We start from the raw sequence: 22,853 nt of genomic DNA, 5'->3' as shown, positions 1-22,853 counted from the left end.
GAGTGCACCACCGTGCCATCGACAAAAGCATCCCTCATGTAATATAGATACGCTTCCGCCGCCTGAGACGGCTGTCCGATCGTCCCCGTCAGAGTTCCCCTGACGTACTTCTCCACTAGCGGATCCAGCAAATGCTTCGGCATCCGATCAAACAGCTCTGTGTGTACAGCGCCAGGACAAACGCAGTTGACCCTGATGGGCCGCAAGTCTACCGCGAGGGCGCGTGCCACGCCTTCCACCCCAGCGGCCCAGCCGGCCATCAACACACGACCCGCCCGCGGCTTGACGTTGCTGTACCCGCTGGTGAACGAGATGGAGGACTCGTGACTGTGGACCATGTACTTTGGCGCCATCTTGCCCACCATGATGGGGACGTAGAACCGCATGACTCCGTTCGCGGTGATCATGTCGGTGTCGAGGTCGTCCAGCTCGACGAGTCCGACGACGTTGCCCGCCGTGTAGACGACGTGGTCGAGCTTGTGTTTCCCGCCCTCGGTGGCCTGCTCGAACAGCTCCGCCAGCCGGGTTTCCAGCGTGCTCAAATCCGACAAGTCCTTCGCGTAGCCTTGAAGACTGGCTCCCGGTGAGCCTGGGCAGCTGGCCTGGAGCCGGTGAAGGGCGTTCTCGAGCTTGGATGGGTTGGACCCTGACACGATGACAGCGGCTCCAGACTCCCTAGCTGCTTCGGCGACGCAGAATCCAATCCCAGAGGTACCTCCCAGGACCAAAATGCGCTTGCCTTGGAGTTTGGAACTGTACTTGGACGAAGGTGACATGTTTGGTGAGACTACAGCTAGGAAGGCGCTTGGGGGCGTGATGTTCGCGTCTCACTGCAAACAATGCTCCGGTCATTGGCCTATTAATCCATTGGTATCAAAGAGCCTTGGAGTTTAGATGACTTCAAACCCCGTGAGCAAGGGCCTCTGCTGTCCCGAAACGATATTGGGGGATGTGCGTGCTGAGTAGGACGGCTGTCGAGCTCTCTCATTCTCGCCGTCTTCTGGAGCTGTGCGGATGAGGACGCAGGGTAGACCGGACTGGGCTGTTGGTCTGGCTTGTCTGGCAGACGCACGGAGGGTGCCAAGAAGGCGAGCACTCAGACGTCGCCATTTCGGCGCGAAATCTACAAGCGAACTGGACGGATTGATACGACTACCGTCGTTGAGCCGTTGAACTGCAAGTTATAAGATGCCATGTCGAGGAAGTGGATGCCGAAGCTTCAGATTCAGTCGGCTTCTGCATGTCTGGTCTGGCCATGACACAGCACTGGGGGTTCGCCGACTCGAATACCCCCATACTGCGCAGCAATGCCTTCGACAAAGATGGATGACTTCCATCGCCTAAGCCCAGACTCGAAGCTGGCCTTTCTAGCGGCAAGAAGTCTAGAATTTCTCATCTGATCTACCAGCGCGGAGCTGAGATCGTTCGTCTCTTGGTGGTTCAGATGGCGAGCTATACAAATGACAACCCCTGAGAGCTTCCGCTTGAGCAAAGACGGCGTCTTCCTTGCATACCGGTGTACTGCGATACAGCAATGAATCTGTTCCACACGGTGCACCATGGGCACCGCAGCAGCCTGTAGGCACCTTTCCCGGGACCAAAACTGTCTAGGAAGTGATGTGTTCTCCGGAGGACAATTTCTAATCACTCTGTGAAGGTTTCCTCGCCATGATATTTGTGGGTTTCTGGCTAGGTACTTGATATGATTATCAATGCAGATGCTTAGCTGCATTCGTTCGATCTTGCTCCTTCCGGCTCCTTGCGCCTCTTCTCAACAATACATTACGACTGCGCCAGAGCATGACATTGGAGAGACAACCATGTGAAGTTTCGACATCCTCCACAGGCGGCATGGCGGAATATTTGGTGATGGAGAATCTGCTTAAGCTGGGCCAGATTGACCCGGAGCTCAGCGAGGTGTGTCTCCCTGAAGAGATCGTAACGCAAGTGCTAACCCTCTTGAACTCTCTCAGTTGCTGGCCGCAAACCCTTTGCCGACCCTCGACTATTCAACTCTTGACGACTTTGCCAACGTGTATGCGAAGAACAGCGAGCGCGCAAAACGCGCCCTCGGACCCACGCCGCCGGGTGTCAAAGTGACCGAGCTGCAATATTCTACACGTGATGGCCACACCAATCGAGCAAAGCTGTTCCAGCCAGAAGACATGCCGGAGAATGCTAGTCCCCTCATCGTCATGATCCACGGGGGAGGGTTCTGCTTCGGCTCCCCGGAGGGAGAAGAGCAGACCTGTCGCAATTTTGTGCTGGCCCTGGGCGCAACCTGCGTCGCCATTGCCTATCGCTTGGCGCCGACATATCCATTTCCCTATGCCGCCAACGACTGCTGGGATGCTCTGAAGTGGTGTGCAGCAAGTGCGCAATCCTGGAATGCCGACACCTCTACCGGCTTTATTGTCGGCGGAAGCAGTGCCGGGGCGAACTTAGCCGCTGTGCTTACCCATCGGGCGAGAGACGAAGGACTGCTATCTCCACTGACCGGACAATACCTAGCTATCCCATTATTATGTCCTGAAGGCAAGATGCCAGAATGGCACAGGCCACTCTGGCTGGCCCGCGACCAGAACCGCAACGCACCAGTACTTCCAACAGCAGCTCTTAATATGTTCCTGGACGCCTACCAGCCCAACGTGGATGACACCATCAACTTCGCCATCTTCAACCATCCACGCGGCCACGGTGACCTCCCTCCCGCGTTCTTCCAGGTCGACGGACTGGATCCGCTCCGGGACGAGGCAATTATATACGAGCGCGTGTTGAGAGAAGAGTGCGGTGTAAAGACGAGGATGGATGTCTATCCCGGCCTTCCCCATGGGCATTGGAGCTTCTTCCCCACGTTGAAGGCGAGTGCGAAGGCGCGCATGGACCAGCTGGAAGGCATGGGTTGGCTTCTCGGGAGGACGCCAGATTTCTCCAGGGTCGTCTTTGGTCCGGTAGCTGCGACTGTATAGGGGAGAATATTACTCTTGCTGGTAGAGCCGGGTTGACGATTGGATAAGTAGGAGAGTAATTTTCCTTTCTATCTAGCCCTGGGATCGTATGGCTCGAGCTCTAGCTTCCACGTCAAGGGACGTTAGGTCAGTCAACGACATCGATCATCCTCCAATGTAATGGTTAGTATATTCGGGTAACTATTTCCACTATATTATCCCATTGTTGATGCATTTGAATGTCCCCTTCCAGACGGGAAGAATACAATGGACGCCCTAGGTTGCGCGAAAGAGGGTTGGCCCATTAAGAGTGGTTTGAGCTATTATTCCGACGGCGATGCCAAGTCGCCTTTTGATCGTCAGAAGCCTGCCCGAGGTGTGCTATAGCATAGACGTAGACTTAGACTTTTGACATCCGGTCATAACATTTATCTCCGATCTTATATCTCTCCTGCCACTGTTAACAGATGTCGTGACTCGTGTTGTATCGTTCCCCCGCCGTGATTCTCTGAGGAGAGTTGTTTGTGCGCCCCAATGATCTATTCTCATCGAGTCCTTTTTGGCTATAAAAGTCTCGCTGTGGCCGAAGAACGCAGTATCTTTCCTCTTCAAAGCACTGCTCTCGGTTGACCAAAGCACTTCCTCTGAATTCACCGCCATGGCTCCCACCTGGGTGATAACGGGCTCTTCCTCAGGCCTCGGGCTGGCACTCGTCCGCTACGGTCTCGCCCAGGGACACAACGTAATCGCGACTTCTCGCAATCCCGGCAAAACGCCAGATCTCGTCCGAGAGGTGACCTCGCACCCGAACGGACGATGGCTCTCCCTGGACGTCACGTCGCCCAAGGTCGAAATTGAGAGGGTCCTCCAACAGGCGTGGAGGGAGTTTGACGGCATCGACTTCCTGGTCAACAATGCCGGATACAGCATTCTGGGTGCCGCGGAAGAGATCCCCGAAGACCGAGCCAAGGACCAGTTCGACGTCAACTTCTGGGGCGCGGTGCGGACGACCCAGGCGATGGTGCCGCTCATGCGGTCTCGCAGGTCCGGGACCGTCGTCAACATCTCCAGCGTGGCGGGCGCCGACCCCCTGCCCACCTGCGCCATCTACTCGGCCAGCGAGTGCGCCTTGGAGGCCTGGTCGGAGTCGCTGTCGGGCGAGGTGAGGCCCCTGGGTGTGCGCGTCCTGGTCGTCCAGCCAGGCGGTTTCGGTACCAACTTCTTCAGCGACGCGGCCATGCAGTTCGTCCCGCCGGGCTCGGCGTACGGCGAAGGCCCCAGCCCCGTGGCCCAGACACTCGGCAAGTTTCACTCGATCGACCCGTCCACACTCACGGATCCGATCAAAGCCGCGCAGAGCATCTTCGAGGTCGTGGTGGGCGTCGGCGTGGGCGAGCACCTGTCAGACCACGTCTTGAGGCTGCCCTTGGGGCCGGATTGCTATGCCCGGGTCGTGGGAAGCCACAGCAAGCGGCAGAAGGAGCTGGAAGAGGTCAAAGACGTTGCATTGGGCACGATTTGAGTGTGGAGATAGAGGTCGTGGGTGTTGCTACATATGCAGGTCTATAGTATTCTGGAAACTGCACCGACCATCCCAAATTTCTTGGACTCTAGTCGCACTACATCCAGGGAGATAGATGTCACATCTTCGGCCGAAGTTGAGTCTGAAGCTTCAAAGCTTGGAGGTTGTCGATCCTTTTGTTCGCTCAACGACTTTCTCGATATTGTAAAATGGCAAAAACGAGGCGAGGGCCCTCTTTTCCTCCTCGGTAACTTTCAGTTTCGCCATGGCGCCTTTCCCTCCGCAGAGGATGGCTCGCACTTGAATCTCCAGCTTTTTGCCGTTGGCGTTGTAGGGGATTTCGGCCGCTCTGAAGATGAACGTCGGGACATGTCTTCTGCTCAGGTCACTGGCGATCTGGTCGCGGATCTGACGTTCTAGATCGGGGTCCAGTTGGTGCAGATCTTGTGGCTTTCTCGCTGATGGAGCGCACTTGACAAAAAGGACGACTTTCTCGGTCGTGTCAAAGTATGGTGCTTGGTTCCTCTGTTGGCCCACGACGCAGGCGTCGGTGATATACGGCGCGAATTTGGGTGTCAGGAGGATATTGTAGATCTCCGAACTTCCAAACCGGATTCCAGAGGGGTTGAGAACCCCATCACTGGTGTTGTTGGTCAGTATATCAGAAGTTGAGGGAGTGCGGACAACGTCATACGATCTTCCTAGGATGTAAATACCTCCTGTTTCCGGATTGATTCTCATAAAATCTCCGTGGGTCCAGACATCTAACAATTTCGGAACGTCAGTCTTGTCTACGCAAATAGCACCTTCGGAGGGGGTCGATAGGTAATCATACGGGGAAACCCAGCAAAATACGAACTGAAATATCTCTTGCGGTCCGGATCTCTCAGAAACATCGTCGGCATATTGGGGAAGGGCTTTCGGCAGACCAGTTCTCCGCTCTCCCCACGAGGAACCTCCTTGCCAGCGGGCGAAAAGACCGCGACGTCCATACCCAAGGCGATAACGGAGCTTTCACCTGGGTAGGAAGGTTGAGTTGGTGTAGCATGAACCCAGCACCCGCAAAGTTCCGTCCCCCCTGACATATTGATTTGGTATACTGGACCAAATGCCTCAACGAGCCATTTTGCAAGGGGCACAGGAAGGAGAGCTCCAGTCGATATAATTGTACGCAAGCTCGGTGCGAATGTCTCTGGTGAACGATGATGATCAGTCGGCCTGGTCGACAATATCCAGTGGCCCCATACTGACTCGGTTTCACGTTCAGCTTTTGAAGTTCCGCAAAATATCGTGGTCCGGCACCAAAGGACGTCACTCTAACGCATGGACTTATTAGTGCATTCGACACGGGCCGGACTGCCTGTATTTCCCATTTACCCTTGAGCGAACAGGGCTCGCAAAAGACTCTCTGCAGCCGGAAAGAACGGGCTGCCGTCATAAAGCACCATGGTTGATCCGGCCAGCAGTGATCCCAGAGAGATGTTCCAAAGAGTCCAACCGATCTGGAAACAGTTTCAGCCGAGAAAGCAGCGGGGAAGGATCAGATCTCGTCTTTACGCCGCTGTAATGATAATGCACATCATTCGAATCCACGCTATGGTGGAGAACGTGCTCTTTTAGTCCGTTCAAAGTAAGTCCCTAAGACTCCGGTCAGGGGCGCCATCATGTTGATGTTCCGAAGTACTCACTCCATGAGAATGGACTATGCCCTTTGGAGCGCCCGTTGTTCCGGAAGAGAACATGATGATAAAAGGAGTGGAAAAAGGAAGCTGTTCATACTCGAGCTTTTCGCCAACCCCTCTGAGCAGGAATGTATCGAAAGGGATTCTTCCTTCCAACTTAGCAATTTCTTGGTGGCCATCTCGACATCTCTCACTTACCCATCACCTGGTCGCGAAGAAGGGCCTATAAGGACAAGTTCGCAAGTTCCTGCCTTTAGCTTCGCAAATGCGTTTGCGGTCTTTCCGGTTATGTCGATCTTTTTCCCATTGTACGAGGAGATTGCTTGGACGAACAGGAAGCGTGGATCAAGCACTTGAAGACGGTCACAGAGCGCCTTTTCTCCAATGTCGGTAGCGAAAGAGGCGAAAATGCCGCCGAGGGCACCGGTCGCCAGTTGCAGAGACAGAGATCGCACGCAGTTGCTGCCGACCACTATTTGCAGTCAAGCTCGGTCCAACGAAAGCAAAGGGCATCACAGACCAGGGCTACTCACACACAACAGTCTCTCCCCCTTTCAGCCCCGAGGATCTCAATGCGTCGGCATACTGCTCTACAAGCTTTCGCAAATCATTCCAGCTGTACTTCTCTGGATTCTGCAAGTTGTCTTCTCTCATATCAATGATCGCAGTGCCAGTGCGATTTCTACACAAGATGTTCTCTGCAAAGTTGAGCTTTGCTCCCTGGAAGAATTCGGGAAACTCGTCGATACGCGCATCGTCATCAATTGCCTGAAGGTGGTTGCCAATTAGTAAGATTCAATATAGAGGTCTCTATGGTACCAAACTCACCTTGACCGGCCTAACTGAAGATACAACACCCAAGAAATCCCACGCGGCCATCCAAAAATCGTTCAGACGGGTGACCGAGAATTTGTGGAGGTCCGTGTAGTTTTCTTCGCAGGAGATTTTGTTATCCAAATGACTCCGATGGCCCTCTCAGTGGCACTTACGCAGTTTGACATTGTATTTCTGGCTCAGATGATCTCGGAAGTCATCCATGGCCACACGCAGCCCCACTGGCGGCGTGTATGCAGGAATCGCAGCCATGAATCATCGATATGTCAAGAAGTTTCGAAGGGATGAGGTCGTCCTCTCGAAGTTCGCGCGTCAATGTGGCCGTAATGAGACGGCTGGAGGTCCTAGGATCACTTGTGCGAAGTTACACCCAGCTGGTGAACTGCCACCCTGTTTCACACGACGCGGATTTTCGTAATGTGCTTCGCGGCATGGACTCTGAAAGATGGTGTCTGTCCATATGTGTGTGACCGCTTCGCCGGCAGGGGCTTTCCGAAGCTTGAAGCTCTAGCCCACTCTGTTCTAATGATTTGGCTTCTTGAATGCCTGATGATTCGAGGGAACGTCAGTGTAGGTACGCCAGAGAGCTGAGTTCTCCACCACTTTGGCACCTATTCTCTGGGCTACTGCCGCAGTGAATCGGCATCTTGGCAGGGCTGGGCTGTTGCTCTCCGGGATTGCGTTTAGGAGTCCGAGGCGGATTATCTTTGGAAAGTAATTAGCAGCCGTGTCAGCGACGGCCTCCATTAGCTGCCACTTCTTCTCCCAGAGGCTATATTGCACGCTTCAAAACGGCGATGTGTTCTGAAACATGAGCTATCTCAACGCGATGTCGATATCTAGGCATGTATGTCATCATTTACGGCCGATCCTTTGTTTAAGGGCCCATAGGTGCTCCGTTGTGTAATTGGACTTCTGAAAACAAGGCCTGGTCATTTCCCGCAGTTCTTTGCGTGGCACCTTGCATGTCCGTCGACCGAAACAAGCAGAGCGAAAGGCACTGTTAATGTCTGCAAGATCTTGCCAGATTTGTCGTTATGCCAGTCGCCATAGTAACTGGAGCCTCGAGGGGAATCGGGAAAGCGATATGTTTACAATTGGCCGACGATGGAATAGATATCGCGGTGAACGACATTGCCACTCAAATCGTCGAGCTCGAAAAATTGAAAATACAACTCGAGCAGAAAGGGAGGCGAGTAATCTGCGTCCCGGCAGATGTGAGCGTGGAAGACGAGGTCAAGGAAATGGTTGCGACGACTGTCCGCGAATTTGGGGAATTGAACATCATGGTCGCGAACGCCGGCATCGTTCTTCCCAAGAAGCTATTTGAGCAGACCATCGATGAATGGGAACGAGTCATGGCCGTCAACGCCAGGGGGGTCTTCCTGTGCTATCGAGAAGCAGGAAGACAGATGATCGCTCAGGGTAAAGGTGGCAAGATCATCGGCGCGTGCTCCTCCGCCGGTCACAGGCCATCGGTCTTGGGCGTCGCATATTCGGCCAGCAAATGGGCTATTCGAGGCATCACTCAAGTGACGGCTTTGGAGCTTGCACAATACGGCATCAACGTCAACGCCTACTGTCCAGGACCGGTCGAGACGGACATGTGGGCAGAGATTGATGCCAGTGTTGCAAAGAGGGACGGTGTGCCAGCAGGATCTACGTACGAGCAGGCAATGCAAACACGCACGGCACTCAAACGTCGACTCCTTCCGGAGGATATAGCTTCCTTGGTCAGCTTCCTTGCTGGCCCCAAATCTCGGAATATTACAGGACAGAGTATCCTAGTCGACGGAGGACAGTACTTCACCTAATGATGGGTCGAAGTGGTATGGGATTTTGAGTCTACCATCCTTTGGATTTATTAATGCGTCGTCATATGCGCTTATGTGGTATTTATTTAGACTCTATTCCAGGCATAGAGATTCTATTAAAAGGCCAGATTACTGATATTTTCACTGACTGGTCGAGAGACACGTGGCGCTAATTGAGTAGAAACCAGAGAATCTAAGAGCTCTTCATTGGGACAACCTCGAAAACTCAGAGTCGTACAGAGAATAGTTACAACAGAGAGGTGCCCGACTGACAAAACAGAAGCCATCATGTCTCAGAAGCCAGTCGTCATGTCATAGTCCGTTGGTTCTGTCCGAGTACATCCCATTCGTAAAGGTTTCGTGTGAGCTGTTCACATCAGGTCCGTTTATATCGGTTGTTCTGCCGGCTTCAGGAGTGGTTCCGTTAGAGACAGCCTGTCCTTCGGTTGGAATCAATGCACCAGGGTTTTCTCTCGTACCAAGATAATATGATAAGTCGCTGCCATCATATTCTCTCAGAGTGAAGCCGTTTCCCAGAAATCCAAAGGGATTGCCGCTCCTGTATTTGATCTCATAGTCATCGTAGCGAGGTTGGGCCAACAGGTCGAAATACAGAAGTCTCGACCCTGGCCATATGGCCAACGGCCCATCTTCTTTGCCCTGTTTAAACCAGCTCCGGCAGCCAGAAGTCCACGCTGTGCGTTTGAGGTATAGATCGGCATGCTCCACGAATGCCTCGCACACGTCTCGTCGAGGCGTCATTTCTTTGATATCCTGTGACTGGAATCTCTTTATCACAAGGACGAAATGACGCATAAGCAATTCAATGATTGGTAAGAAAGACCCATGGCCAACAGGGCCATATGCACCTGTGACAGTCCAATAGTTTGGAACTGAATGTATTAGTCGATCCGAAAATTTGCTTAGACTTGAACACCAACTCACTCTCAGGTATGCCGATTGACAGGTATGATATAGGTTTTTGTTTCTGGATGTCCTGGACGTTCTTTCCCTTCGCGACAATAGGGAATCGGGGCACCCAGGAAGTGTCGAATCTGTTGAGCAGTCGTTTAGCTTCTGTGGTGATTGTGGACACGAGAGATACTGACCCTGTGGCACATATAATCACATCAACCTCGTGCTCTTGACCTTCGTGGTCGATGAAACCTCTTGGGGTGATTCTCTGCAATTCTTTTGAAAAGGTCGTTACATGTGGTAAGGTCAAGGCTTCCAGAAAACCGTTGCCTGGCTGCCCTCATAAGCCTTGGAATTTTCAGTAAAATGAAGAAGCCTACCGTAGGACGCCGACAGCCAACGCCAAAGTTGGTGGGAACCAACATCTTGATCAAGTCTTCCCTGCCGTTGAGCTTTTCGCACATCTGGAGCGTTGAGAACTAGAACGGGACAATGATTAGTTCTGGATGATCCTGGCAGCACGCCACACATACTTCTTTTGCTTCTTTTGCTTCCGGAGTACCGTTCAGAATGAACTTGAATCTTTGATTCAATTCGTCTTCGATGTTTTTGGTGTACGTCACATAATCTGGGAGATTTGCAGCAAAATCTCGCTTCTGTTTCTCGGTGTCTGTGCATAATTAGCCCGTGATCGAGTGATATGATCGATTTCAAATGCGTACATCTGAAGTTTTCGCCGTTTGGGCCTGCGTACTTCTGAGCGAAGCCAGCCGTAATCCAGGTTGGAGACCGTACCCAGGTATATAGCTTCTTAACTTTTGACGCAATCTTTGCGGTGACTTGAATGCCACTGCTTCCCACTCCTATCACGGCTACGCGTTTCTCGTCCAAGACCGTGTCCACAGGATAGTTCGCTGTGTGGCATAGTATGCCTTCAAAGTCATGGACACCCTCGATATCAGGCCATTTCCAGCTGCTGTGCCTAGTTTAGTGAGGTTCTCTCAGGCGTCACCTAATTTCGCTGCACTTACTTCAACACACCTCCTCCATTAATCAATATTTCGGCTTGATCTACGATCACCTCGTTGGTCTTGAGGTTCTTAACTCGCACTTTCCATGTTCCCTGATCTTCATCCCATGAAGCGCCGACAACTTCGTGGTTTAACCTCATGTACTTCCGTAGCTGGAACCTATCGACGAGGTCCCTAAAGTATGCCCAGATCTCTTCGGAGTACGAGTAGAAGTGTGACCAGTCGGGCTTTCGTGCCCAAGTAAACTAGGGTGCAGTCAGCGAAGGTGGATATACAGTTCTAGGTCAAAACATACCTGGTAGTTAACGGAGGGGATGTCACAGGCACATCCAGGGTATCTAGGAATGGTTATAAGCTTGGTGTTGTCGCTGTCAGCGGAAGGCCTCGAGAGCTCACCGATTTTCCAACCAAGTCCCTCCAATATCGGGATTCTTGTCATAGCATACCCACTCAACATTGCTTAGAGATTCGGCCGCAAGCTTGGAAAAGCAAATGCCCGAAGCTCCAGCACCGACATGAATAACGCGTATCGGGCGTTCCGTCCCTGATATCTTCTCTTGGATGCGGTATCCTCTGGCATTCTCTCTTGGCCAGCCGTACTTGTCCGGTAGTGATTCGAGGTCCGATTCAATAATAGCTGTGTTCTGCCCATGGCTTGAGTTGGCAGGTTGTGAATTCATTCTGGTGGTCTTCGATTCAATAAATATTGGAGAAAGTATTCTTGTCGACTATGTTCTGGCTCGATAGCCTGCTTCTAGCTGGATGGCGCGCTCAATGGCAAATGCAGAGAAAGAAATAATAACATCTCAGGATGAAGTATATGTGTCGTCTCTTCTGGCTATTGTTTACCGGTAACCTGCAGGAGTAAAAGGGAGATAAGCGACCAGCGACTTACCAGTCTCACCTTGCTAATGTCTTCGGAGAGATTTCACGGTCCAGGACTCATGAGTCCACAACGTAGCTGGTCTGGCTCTAGATCTAATCTCCTAGATTCGACCACCTACCTGGACGTCAATACGCCGACATAAAAAATGGTGGCGATGCTGCAGTGCACCTGCATTTCCCTGCCGGCCAAAGCCAAAACGAAGACCAAGACGGCGTCTCGCGGAAACCTGATTCTCAGCCAAAACTCCACCAAGCTGACGGCACAAGGTTTGAAATCGCCTTCTTGGGGACAAAACCGATTGCTTGTAGGTCAATTTTTACACTGGAGTCCCTGGCGGAATGCTAAACGGGGGAAGCGAGGATCACTGGCAACTGTTGATACTCGTAGGTCGCAAGGGAAGGCTCGCTAACAACCAAGTAGCCTGTCCACCCAGCGCGGCTAGTAGCAGCTCTATGTACACAGGGCTTTGGGGCACAAGGCATGTTTGTAAAGGGGGGGGGGGGTTGAGGCTATTTTCTCCAGTTTGGGCCTTTCTGGCTCCGCTTGAGCCCATCACCGCGAGAGGCGCGAACAGTGGCCGCTGGGCCTCAGTCAACCACCAGCTTGTGCTACGCACTCACATTATATTGCTTTGGATTGCAATTGTCTTGACAGAGCCAAAAGGCAAGCAAACCTCGAATATTTTCCCAAGAGAACCCTTGGACGGTCATTTTTAGCTGACAAACAAGAGAATGATTTACATGAGAAGAAACAAATCCTCGAAGTTTTGATCTCGAGAGAAGAACTGAAGGGATGGAAAGTTACAAAGGTCTTTGCGCACCCTAAAGCCTTGCACTGCGAATCCGTGCTTTTTGTGCTATACGGTCTGTCAGCAAGATAATTATGGTAAGGAGCCTGCATTCACCCCGTGGGACTCGTTTGTGGGGTTTCTATGCCCCAAGAGCCATTTATCCTCGGCTAGTCCAGTAGTGGACTAGGGTTGGGATTTGGTGTTACCAGCGTGTGGGATGTATGCCCTTGTCACTCTCTTCGCGTGATACCAGCTTTCATGCCGTTTTAGGATTTCTTCGATATTTCATGCTTCGAAAGTCCACGATGGAGGACAATGCTAATACCAGCGTCCCGGCTGCGCCCAGGGCACCAGTGAATCAACCGCGCCGCGGGGGACGAGTAGCCTGTTCATTTTGTCATACCAGGCGCATTCGCTGCAATGCTTTCCAGTCGCAACCCTGTTCGAATTGTATCTCAGCTCAGATGCAATGCCAGCTCATTGAATCCAAAAGGGGCAGGTAGGCATTGCCACTATCTTGGATAGATGTTGCATTAAACAAGTGATCAAACAGATATGTCAGACCACGAACGAAGAAGGGACTCAGCTCCGATTCCAGTGCACAGAGCCAGACGAATCCACCTTTAACAATGTCGTTACTTACAAAGGCTCCATCACCCAGAACTATACTTAGCCCGACGTACGATTTTAGCAAACAAGTCGATGGGCGCCCGCTTAGGATCGAGCGGTTGGATTTCGTGCCCGGCCCGTTTACAGCTCAATTAAGGAACAACCACAAGCTCACTCACAAAGAAGGCTCAGAGAACTTGTACGCTCGGTTGAGCGAATTAGCCCTGTCACCTCCACAGCCTCGCAACTTGCATGGGATTCAGACTATATATCTTGGTGAATCCTGGCTGTTGACATATGTGGTCCAAAAGGTTATCAATGGCGAGACAGAATCCGACTCCAGCTCGCCAGCCACTCTCCAGGTTCCTCTACCACCCTCGGTCGGCGACAAGCCTGAGAATCTGGGATACGAGACCCGACTCGATCCCGAGGAAATCGAAATCCTCAACATCAGAGGCGCTTTCACCTTACCAGACAAAGAAGTGTCCGACAGACTGATCCAGACCTTCTTTGAGTGTGTTTATCCTGCATTTCCAATCTTCGACAGGGAAGAGTTTGCTCAGCTTTACGAATCAGGCCAACAATCTTTGCTCATCTTGAATGCCATATATGCGATATCGAGCACACTTTGTGAGGACGACATCATCACGAAAGCCGGGTTTGACAGTCGCAACGCTGCGCGCAAGGTGTTCCTCAAGCGTGCTAAAGCCCTTCACGACGCCGATCACGAGACGAATAAGATTTGTCTGGTTCAGGCGGTCTTCTTACTCAGCTTTCTGTGGAACGGCTCGACGGACGAGAAGGACATGGCCTACTGGCTATCAATTGCGATTGGAAATGCTCAAGGAAAGGGCATGCATAGATCGTAAGATATCTGCCCTTCGTTTTCTCGGCCGGTGCTGATGATACAAAGAACAACCAACTCCACTCTACGGCCTAGGGATCGTCGGCTCTGGAAACGGATTTGGTGGTCCCTATATGTGAGACCTGCTGCATTCTTTCTATAAGACACTTATTGATAGATGTAAGGTCCGGGATCGTCATTGTTCTGTGAACATTGGCCGACCGATGCGTATCCGCGACGACGATTACGACGTCGAACCCTTGGAAGAGTCGGACTTCGAAGACGATTCCGCGCAAAGCGCCTTTGTCTCAACAATCTATGGGCAAACTAGTAGGATCCACGCCCTTTACGCTATTGCCATGAGCAAACTCTCAATGATTTGTAGGTGATGAGGATTGCTTGTCCTTTATCGCACCTGCTGACAACCCAACAGTTGGCGACATCAATTTGACCAAGTTCCCGATCTGCAAAGCGAGGCCAACTTTGGGCTGTGAAGAGATAAGCAGTCAGTTAAAGAAGTGGCGGCAGCAGCTGCCATCAGAGCTTCAACTTGGGGACGAGGAAGAAGGTAGTTTCTGGGCCAAGATGTTGGAGTTGACCTACAAGTGCGCCTTGCGCTTCACCCCTGCTTCAATTGTAATTGCTGATATGATGAGTAGCCAGCACCTAATCGTCCTCCACCGGCCAGAAAATAGCAAAGTGCTTGATGACAAAAAAGTGATCCAATCAACAGCATTCATGGCTGCCAAAAAGATCACCAGCCTTTGCGAGGACTTTCTAGATCTAGGGCTTCTTCGGAAGTCTCAGCTACAAATGTAGGGCACCTCAGCACCCAGACTTTACATTCAAGGGGGCCTCTGAGCAAATACACTCCGAATATGCTGACTTCAAGATCTAGCTGCCCCAGCCTCTTCTCCGCACTCTCGATGTACGTGCTCATGGTACAGCATTCCGACCAGATTCAGCGGAAACTCGCCGAGCACAAATCTCGGCTCCTCCTGCTTGCCTGTGGCGAGATCGCAAAGACCTGGCCTGCCTGCGGCTGGATCTTGCGGCTCTTCGAGACGATCTTCAGGAATCTGGGGGAGAAAAATAGCGGCCAGGGTCCTGTGGACCAGGCTGTGCAGGGGCCATCGCGCCAGTGGCCGCAATCTACACATGCGGACGGCACAGAGAACCCGCCGGAGACGTCTCTAGAGGAGCTACAGCGTAATACTGTTTCTTCCGAATCGTACCAGGATCCTGTCTCGTTGGGAACAGCATCTGGCAGAGACGGGTCAACTGCACACACCATGCCTGAGCTGCCGCCCCAATTCCTGAACATACCGGATCTCTTCGACACGGACCTGCTGAGTGGGTTGTCTCAAGACTTTGGGTTTGGACATAATTTCTATCCTGATCTAATGGAAGGGTAGTGCAGCATTTTTGACGGCGAATGTATGATACGTGTTGCAATGCTGGTACGTATCTGATGATAGTTGCCCGCAGAGCTGTCCCGATGTTCATTCTATCAAGCTGCGAGAACTGAGCCCTGCAGACTTGGAAATCCACGGATCGCAGGATCTAGCAGGTGACATAATACCCCAAGTCACCCTTGTCCATCTCTAATTGGGTAAACCCGTTACCCAGGAATCTCCATCGGTTCTGAGGATCAAAAGTCAGCTGTGCTCACAGGGCTGCGTGTGTCGAGGTGGCAGGTACGGACCTCACTACGATAATTGATATGGAAGTCTTCTCCTCGTATATGTTCGATCATGTCTTTCTTTTGAGTAGTTAGAGTAATCCGTGCCTTATGACTTGTGCAGAGGGCCAGCTCACATAATGCAGAATGCTGCCCGGGTACAAAGCAGCGACTCTTCCATCGACTTTGCCGTTCTTGTACCAACTCCTTGTTTCAACGTCAGTCTGCTGCGAGCAAGACATCAGGACGTCTGGATACTCACCTGCACCCACTAGACCAGACCGTTCGCTTCATGAGTTCATCACCCCAGACATTCCAATCGTGTTGGACATCTTCCCTAACTTCAAAGGACTTGATGTCCTCCTTGGTCATTTTCAACAGCCACTTGATGATATAGTCTGCAGTCCAGTCAATCGCGGATGTCAAGCTGCCATGACCGACTGGCCCTCCAGGACCCATGAAGATAAAATGGTTAGGTTGGCCAGCTGCAGCGAGCGAGAAATAGCTGGCTGGTTCATCTTTCCAGTCTTCCGCCAGGGACCGATGGTTCCGACCCAGCTGCGCCCAGCGGGGCTTGAACGAGACGTCAAAGCCTGTCGCCATCACAATGGCGTCAAATTCGCGGTGCTTGCCATCGATCGTTCGAATTCCTGTGGGCGTGATCTCGGCAATCCGGTCGTCGACGAGCTCCGCATTCTGCTGGTTCACTGCCTCGAGGTAGCCCGTTCCGGGAGTCAGCCGTCGACCTATCAATGCTGGATTAGCAGTCATCGTCCTCGCATGATACGTTGCATCGGAGACCTCTTACAGCCTAGGGACCAGTTCGGTATTAATTTCTCGATGAGTTCTTGATTGCCCCCGAGCCTGTCAATCATCAAAGCCTTGACGCCTTTAGCAGCCTCAAGGTTCGTGGGTGCTCCCTCAATGAGCTATCGCGTCAAGGTCAGTCTCGGCCCTCATTTCGTGATCTGAACGGGATATTCAACTGACAGCCTCATAGAAAGTGTTTTGAACGTGGATGAGCTTGTTCCGGAGATTCTTTAGTTGGTCTGGGTGGTCTCGAAATGTTTGCTTCTCCTTCTCGGTGTCTGGACGAAATAGCAATTAGCAAATTCAGAGACCCGGATGGTACGAAATTCTTACAGGCAGGGTTTCCTCCCGGCGACTTCGAGAAGTCTTCAGCAAATGGTGCTGAGATCCACTATATTTAATCAGCGTTGCAATTCTCGAACGGACTGGCTGCAAACAACAGTCTCACCGCTTTTGACCGGATGAAGTTCACCAGGTGGCTGGCAATTTTTTGGATCTCTGGGACGATTTGTATGCCTGACGAACCATTCCCCACGACGGCGACCCTTTTTCCTGTGAAGTTGAACCCTTCTACCCAGTTGGCAGAGTGACACAAATAACCGTTGAATTTGTCAAGACCAGGGATTGACGGCCATGACCAGTGGCTTTGTAGGTTAGTCCGAGTTCCAGATGCAACAGTTTACAAAGCGTGAACATACTTGAGAACCCCTGAGCCATTAATTAGAACGTCGCACCAGTCGTCGACCACTTGGGTCCCTTTCTGTACTTGTATTTTCCAGGTTCCAGATTCTTCGTCCCAGATGGCCGACTTGACCTCGGAATTGAGCTGTACATCCCTATCTAGGTTATATTGCTTCGTGACCGTTTTGAGATACTGATGGATCTCTGGGCCAGTGGCATAACTTTCACGCGTGAGTAAGATTGCCACACGGAGTCATTTGAGCCATGGTACTTACTAATGACTCCAATCCGGATACGGTATATCGAGAAAAGTGTATATATGCTGCGAGCGATGAGGACAGGCAAGAACAGTTTGGAGGCCTCAACGTACCGCTGGAACATCACACATCACCTGCTCGGAAAATCAGCGTTTCGACCGCGCCGCGATGATCCAAAGATTCATACGTACCCCCGGGTACCGGTTCTCAAACCATGTGCCACCAATATCCGGCTTAGGCGCGTCAGCAATCGGACACGGAAAGGAGAGTATATCTTACATTCTTCTCATATATTACATGATCTATGACGCCGTCAAGCTTGTAGGTCCGCTGAATCTTGTTTGCCATCGTCAAGCCTATACCAGCCATCAGATGTGTGTGATTGTGAAACTCCTGATAGGAAACCTGCCGCTGAAGCCTGCTCCGATGGTGATAACTCTCAATCGGCGGTGAGGTTTCCACAACACCTCGTCCCGGATGTCAACCCAGTTCTTCGGCTTTTTCCCTGTGTCGGGTGCTATTTCGACGGTGTGCACGCCGGTGATGCATTCCGATTTATCGAAGATCCGCTCCTGCTCAAACCGAGGCTCTGCCAGGTTGTTGAGCAATACCCCGTTTGAAGGGAGAGTGTCGACATTCATGATATCAGGCTCGATACGACAACTGGTTTGAGAAAGGTTACACCAGGATAGAAAATTGCGAAGAAGACCTCAACGCCGAGGAAGGCTTAACAGAGTAATATAAACCCTCGTTGCCCCTCGCATGTACAGGATCCTGCTGCCGAGACCATAGACACAAGATCGCTGGCGCTAGGGGACTGGGCAAATGAACACCGATACTCGGCCAAGGGACGAGGTGAAGCTTAGACTGTTGTCTCCAAAAGTGAGATAGTTTGAGCCATCCGCCTACTCTCAAGTCTGCATCTTTGAATTCACCTTTCCAAAATGCCGCAGACCCGCTGCTACAGGCCTACTTTGCCTCGGGCCTGCAGTGGGATTTCTGCCTACGTACCCAGCGTACTGGATCGTCTGATTTTGCGAATTCCTTACAACGCCGTCTTATCAACTTCTCCCTGCGCGGGGCTCCGGGCCAGGTTGTGTACGAAAGAAAGAAGCCGTCTTGGCTTTGAACCTTGTCTACCCGAGCCTCGACGGTTCAGCAGAGGGCGTCCTGGATCTAGATTGGGTTTTCTTTTGGCGACCCAACATGTCCTCGTTTGCATTCGATCCAAAACTGATATGGATAACCTGAATGGTAAAGGGTGAAACATGCAGAGCATCCGGGTTCTTCAAAGATCTGGAGAAATGATTAAAAAGACAGCCTCATCCTCGCTCTAATCTGGGGTCCAACTTCCCCACCAGAAATTTCGAGACTACAGCACAGCTTACACTCTCCTTGTGCGCCACAATGATGAACGTTCAATTGGCGTGCCTACTGTATATCACGTTTGGCGGTGCTTTCTACGGCTACGACTTCGGTATGGCCCTTTTGTGAATTTGGCGTGGCATAGCCATAGGGATAAGAGGCCCACGCTGACCTTGGACGACCAACTAAACAGGGATCATATCCTGCGTTCTGGGCTATTCAGAGTTCATAACCTACTATGGGTTTACTCCCACAACGATTGGCGCGTTCAACTCGGCCTATTATGCAGCTTGTGCTGCAGGTACAGCTATGAACGTGTGGCTGCCGAACAAGTATGGGCGTCTGTGGACGATCCGCATTGGCTGCTTGATCTCCGTGGTCGGCATTATATTGCAGACAGCGGCAGTCAACTTTGCCATGCTCCTGGTTGGAAGGATCATTGGAGGTATAGCCACCGGGATCATCTTCACTATTTGCCCAGTTTATGCCAGCGAGATCTCTCCTCCTCATATTCGTGGTAGAGTTGGCGCTCTCTATGCGTAGGTGGCTTCTCTTCCCGATCGACAAGTGTCTCACGAACGTTGAAAACAGGCTCAACATCTCCCTCGCGAACTGCCTGACCACATGGATCGGGCTAGGTCTCTATTTTATCCCCGGTCAGGCCGCATTCCGTATCTTGTTTGGTTTCCAACTCCTTCCTGGGGTATGCATGCTGGCGGGATCACCCTGGATGCCTGAATCGCCCAGGTGGCTAGCGTTGACCGACCGATATGACGAGTGTCTCGCAGTTCTCAAACGAATCCATGGTAACGAGAACGACGGATCTGATTCTTTCTACGCTCGGGAGTTCCATCAAATTCGGGCCCAGATCGAGCTCGAGAAGAGCGAGCGCGTGTCAATCATGGACATCGTCAGGAAGGCGTCATATCGCCGCCGAGTGGTTCTCATCATGGCATTCTACTTCTTTCAGCAGTATGTCTTTTCTATTCAACACCGCAGTCTCCGACTAACAGCCTCTACAGGGCCACCGGCATCCTTCCCCAATCGGTATATCAAGTGCAAATCTATTCGCTGCTGAAAACCACCGCGGTTATGTCCCTTGTCCTTGTCGGTGTCTGGGGCACTGTCTCCACCTTTGCCGTGCTCAGTCTCGGATTTTGGTTCGATCGAATTGGCCGTCGAAACGCCCTGGTAAGTGAACAAGTCAAAACAAGTGAAAAAAAAAACGCAACCAACCGCCCTCCGCTCAGCTCAACGTGTATCTACTAACGCGCCGGGTGTGGATTTACAGTTCCTCTCGTATGCCATTATGATCCCGGCCTCCATTATCATTGTCGGAGTTTGGGCAGCATTCGAGAAGTCTGGAAACACGAATTTGGGATTAGCAAAGGGCATCAATGTCGGCATCTACCTCACGGTATTTGGCTACGCGGCAATCATGAATACCTTTGGGACTACTGTGAGCTTTGATGGCATTCCAGCGTCGGACAGTCGGTCAGATGTACTAACATTATCGCCCCTCCAGTACGCGTCAGAAATCATGCCGACCAAGATCCGAGCCACCGGCGTCGCCTGCGGCTACATCGTCTTCAACTGCATGGGCGTCCTCATGACTCAGACCGCGCCCCTCGCCATCGCGGCCATGACTTGGAAGTACTTCATCATCTGGCTGGTTCTCGACTGCGTCTATGTCGTCATCGTGTACTTCTTCTATCCCGAGACCAAGGGCAGGACCCTTGAAGAACTCGCGGGGGTGTTTGGGGACAAGGTTGCCGAATCTTGGGAGGAGACCAAGCAGTATGTTGAGGGCACAGGTGGATTCGCATCCCCTGATGCAGAGAATACGAAGGAAGATCTGGAAGCAAGGGTAAAGGGCCCCCAGCACATTGAAAAGGCAATAGACCAAGTTCTTTGAGGTCTTTAGGTAGGACTGGAGAGACCACTTATCACCCCGCTGATGGAGTGTCCTTGGTGTTCTGAATCCCACTATCGCAGCTGCAAGTAAACAATCAAACGTCTGCCGAAGTTGAACGATTCCTGAAATGCTTTGCTCTTTAACTTGATTCACCAGTCCTTGATTCATCCGCTTTCTATCGTATTACATCGATCAATCCAGTCGCGTAGAGAGTGCATCATATTCCCTTTAGCTAGAATTCGCCCACAGTGCCCATCAGTGACATGCGTGGCTCATGCTGCTGCGAGTCCGGTCCCCAAGGCCACTTACAAATCCGACGCACCACCCCGCAACGCGTCCAAGACGCCGTCTTGGCTGCGAAGACAACAAAACTCTATCACCGCCTGAGCTCGGTGCCCTAGGAGGGCCTTGGGAGGTCCGTCTCGCCACGGCGATCGACAACCTGTCAGGGAAGCAAAATAGGGATTCTTCCATCGAAGCGGAGGTTGTGTTTGTCCAGCATGTTGATGAGTGAGTTCCCTTAACGACACGGGGGACATTTACTCTTGAACCCTATTCGATTGCTTCGCTAATACCATTTTTCCCATCGCCGGAACTCAAATGCTCAATCTGGGCGATTCCTACTTTTGGGGACATTCAAAAGCGCAGTGACGAGAAGGAGTTCGAACGGTAGCTTTGACCAGCCACCCACCCCAGTCAAATTTTTCATATTGTGTATCGTAGTCCGAACAACCCAGGGAGTCTCAACAATATGGGCTCCATCACCACCCCTCAAGAAACAACCCGGCCAACCTTCCCATGGCGCAAACGGGGCCTGGTATCCTCCGGTCTGCCCTTCCCTGAACTTGTGTCCCGCCATGTCGAGAGATTGGGAAAACAGCGCGTCTTTGCGGTCGTGTCGGGCTCGCTTGCTGAACACACGGACTGTGTGGCGAGGCTGGAACATGCGCTGGGGTCGAGGCTCGCGGGCAAGAACGTCGGGTTCCCGAGCCATACGCCCTGGACGCATGTTCTGGCATTGGCCAAGGAGATGTGAGTCGTCCACCGCTTCCCCCCCGTTTGAGCCCCGAAAATGGCCCCCGGGATGAACTGCCAAGTCATGGCGACGCTGTTGTCTTTTGACCCGCGTACTTACGCCCTTGAACCAGAGAGCAATCCGGCGCGGACCTCGTCGTCACCCTGGGCGGCGGCTCCATCACCGACGGCGTCAAGCTCGCCGGCCTCGCCCTCGCCAACGGCCTGCATGACCTGGCCGGGCTGGGCGCCATGTCGGACAAACTCAAAGCCACCATGCAGCACGACATCGACTACAAATACCACCCCAACTCGGATCCGCCGGACGTGAACCCGCCGCCGTTCGCGATGATTAATGTGCCCACGACGCTTTCGGCGGGTGAGTACTCACCGTACGCCGGGGGCATCGACGCCACGGACGGGGTGAAGAAGATCTTTGTCCTACAGAGCCTTTTCGCCGACGTGGTGATCTTGGACCCGGAGCTCGCACGGCATTCGCCCGAGTGGGTCTGGATGAGTTCCGGGGTGCGCAGCATTGACCACTGCGTCGAGTTGTTGGGGTCCTTGAATCCCGATATTGAGGCTGAGACGGAAGAGGCCGCGGCCAAGGGGTTAGTGTTGGTGGTGCGAGGCCTTTTGCAGTTGAAAAAGGACCCAACGGATTTGCAGGCGAGGTTGGCGACGCAGTTCGGCTCGAACTATGCGATGGATGGTATGTTGGATCTTGGCCCCCGGCCTTTGCACGGCCACAAGGCGTTTCAAAACAAAAAGTCATTGACACTGAAGTCAGGATTATGTCGAGGCGTGCACCTGGGCGCCTCACACGCTATCGGCCACGAACTGGGCACCATGAACGTCGCTCACGGCCACACGTCGTGCGTTCTATGCCCTGCGGTCATGAAATACAACGCCCGCGTCAACGCGCCTCGGCAACAACGCGCCCTTGTGGCCCTTTGGTCCGATGACTATATCCGCGAGACGCTAGAAAAGCGAGGTCTGAAGCGTTCTTCAGCAGACTTGGGAGATGTGCTTGATGGACTGTTTCGCGAGTTTGGGATGCCGAGGACGTTGAGGGAAGTGGGTGTGGAAGGGGATCAGACGTTGCAGCTCCTTGCGGAAAGGTGTCTAGAGGATCCCTGGTGTAGAACGAATCCGGTGCCGCTGACGACGAAGGCACAGGTCATGGAGATTTTGAAGTTGGTGGAGGGGTAATGATGGTGATGACGGGGCAAGCGAGAGGATTGGCCTGGACTAG

At 52.3% G+C, this 22,853-nt stretch overlaps 1 protein-coding gene across 1 annotated transcript; it reads left to right on the top strand.

The window, feature by feature from the left end:
- Positions 1 to 1,604: 1,604 nt before the first annotated feature.
- On the top strand, positions 1,605 to 2,969 carry PV07_09457 (uncharacterized protein; the record flags this gene model as incomplete). The annotated part of the gene is made up of 2 exons (XM_016396717.1): positions 1,605 to 1,917; positions 1,974 to 2,969. The coding sequence occupies exons 1-2, from the start codon at positions 1,801 to 1,803 to the stop codon at positions 2,967 to 2,969; spliced, it is 1,113 nt and encodes a 370-aa protein (XP_016246573.1). The 5' UTR covers positions 1,605 to 1,800.
- Between the last annotated feature and the right edge of the window lie 19,884 nt (positions 2,970 to 22,853).

The sequence above is a fragment of the Cladophialophora immunda genome (genome assembly GCF_000835495.1).
Source record: "Cladophialophora immunda strain CBS 83496 unplaced genomic scaffold supercont1.5, whole genome shotgun sequence".
In the NCBI taxonomy this organism is placed as follows: domain Eukaryota; kingdom Fungi; phylum Ascomycota; class Eurotiomycetes; order Chaetothyriales; family Herpotrichiellaceae; genus Cladophialophora; species Cladophialophora immunda.
The sequence above is the reverse complement of the archived record's forward strand: the minus strand, read 5'-3'. Positions and strand labels throughout refer to the sequence as shown.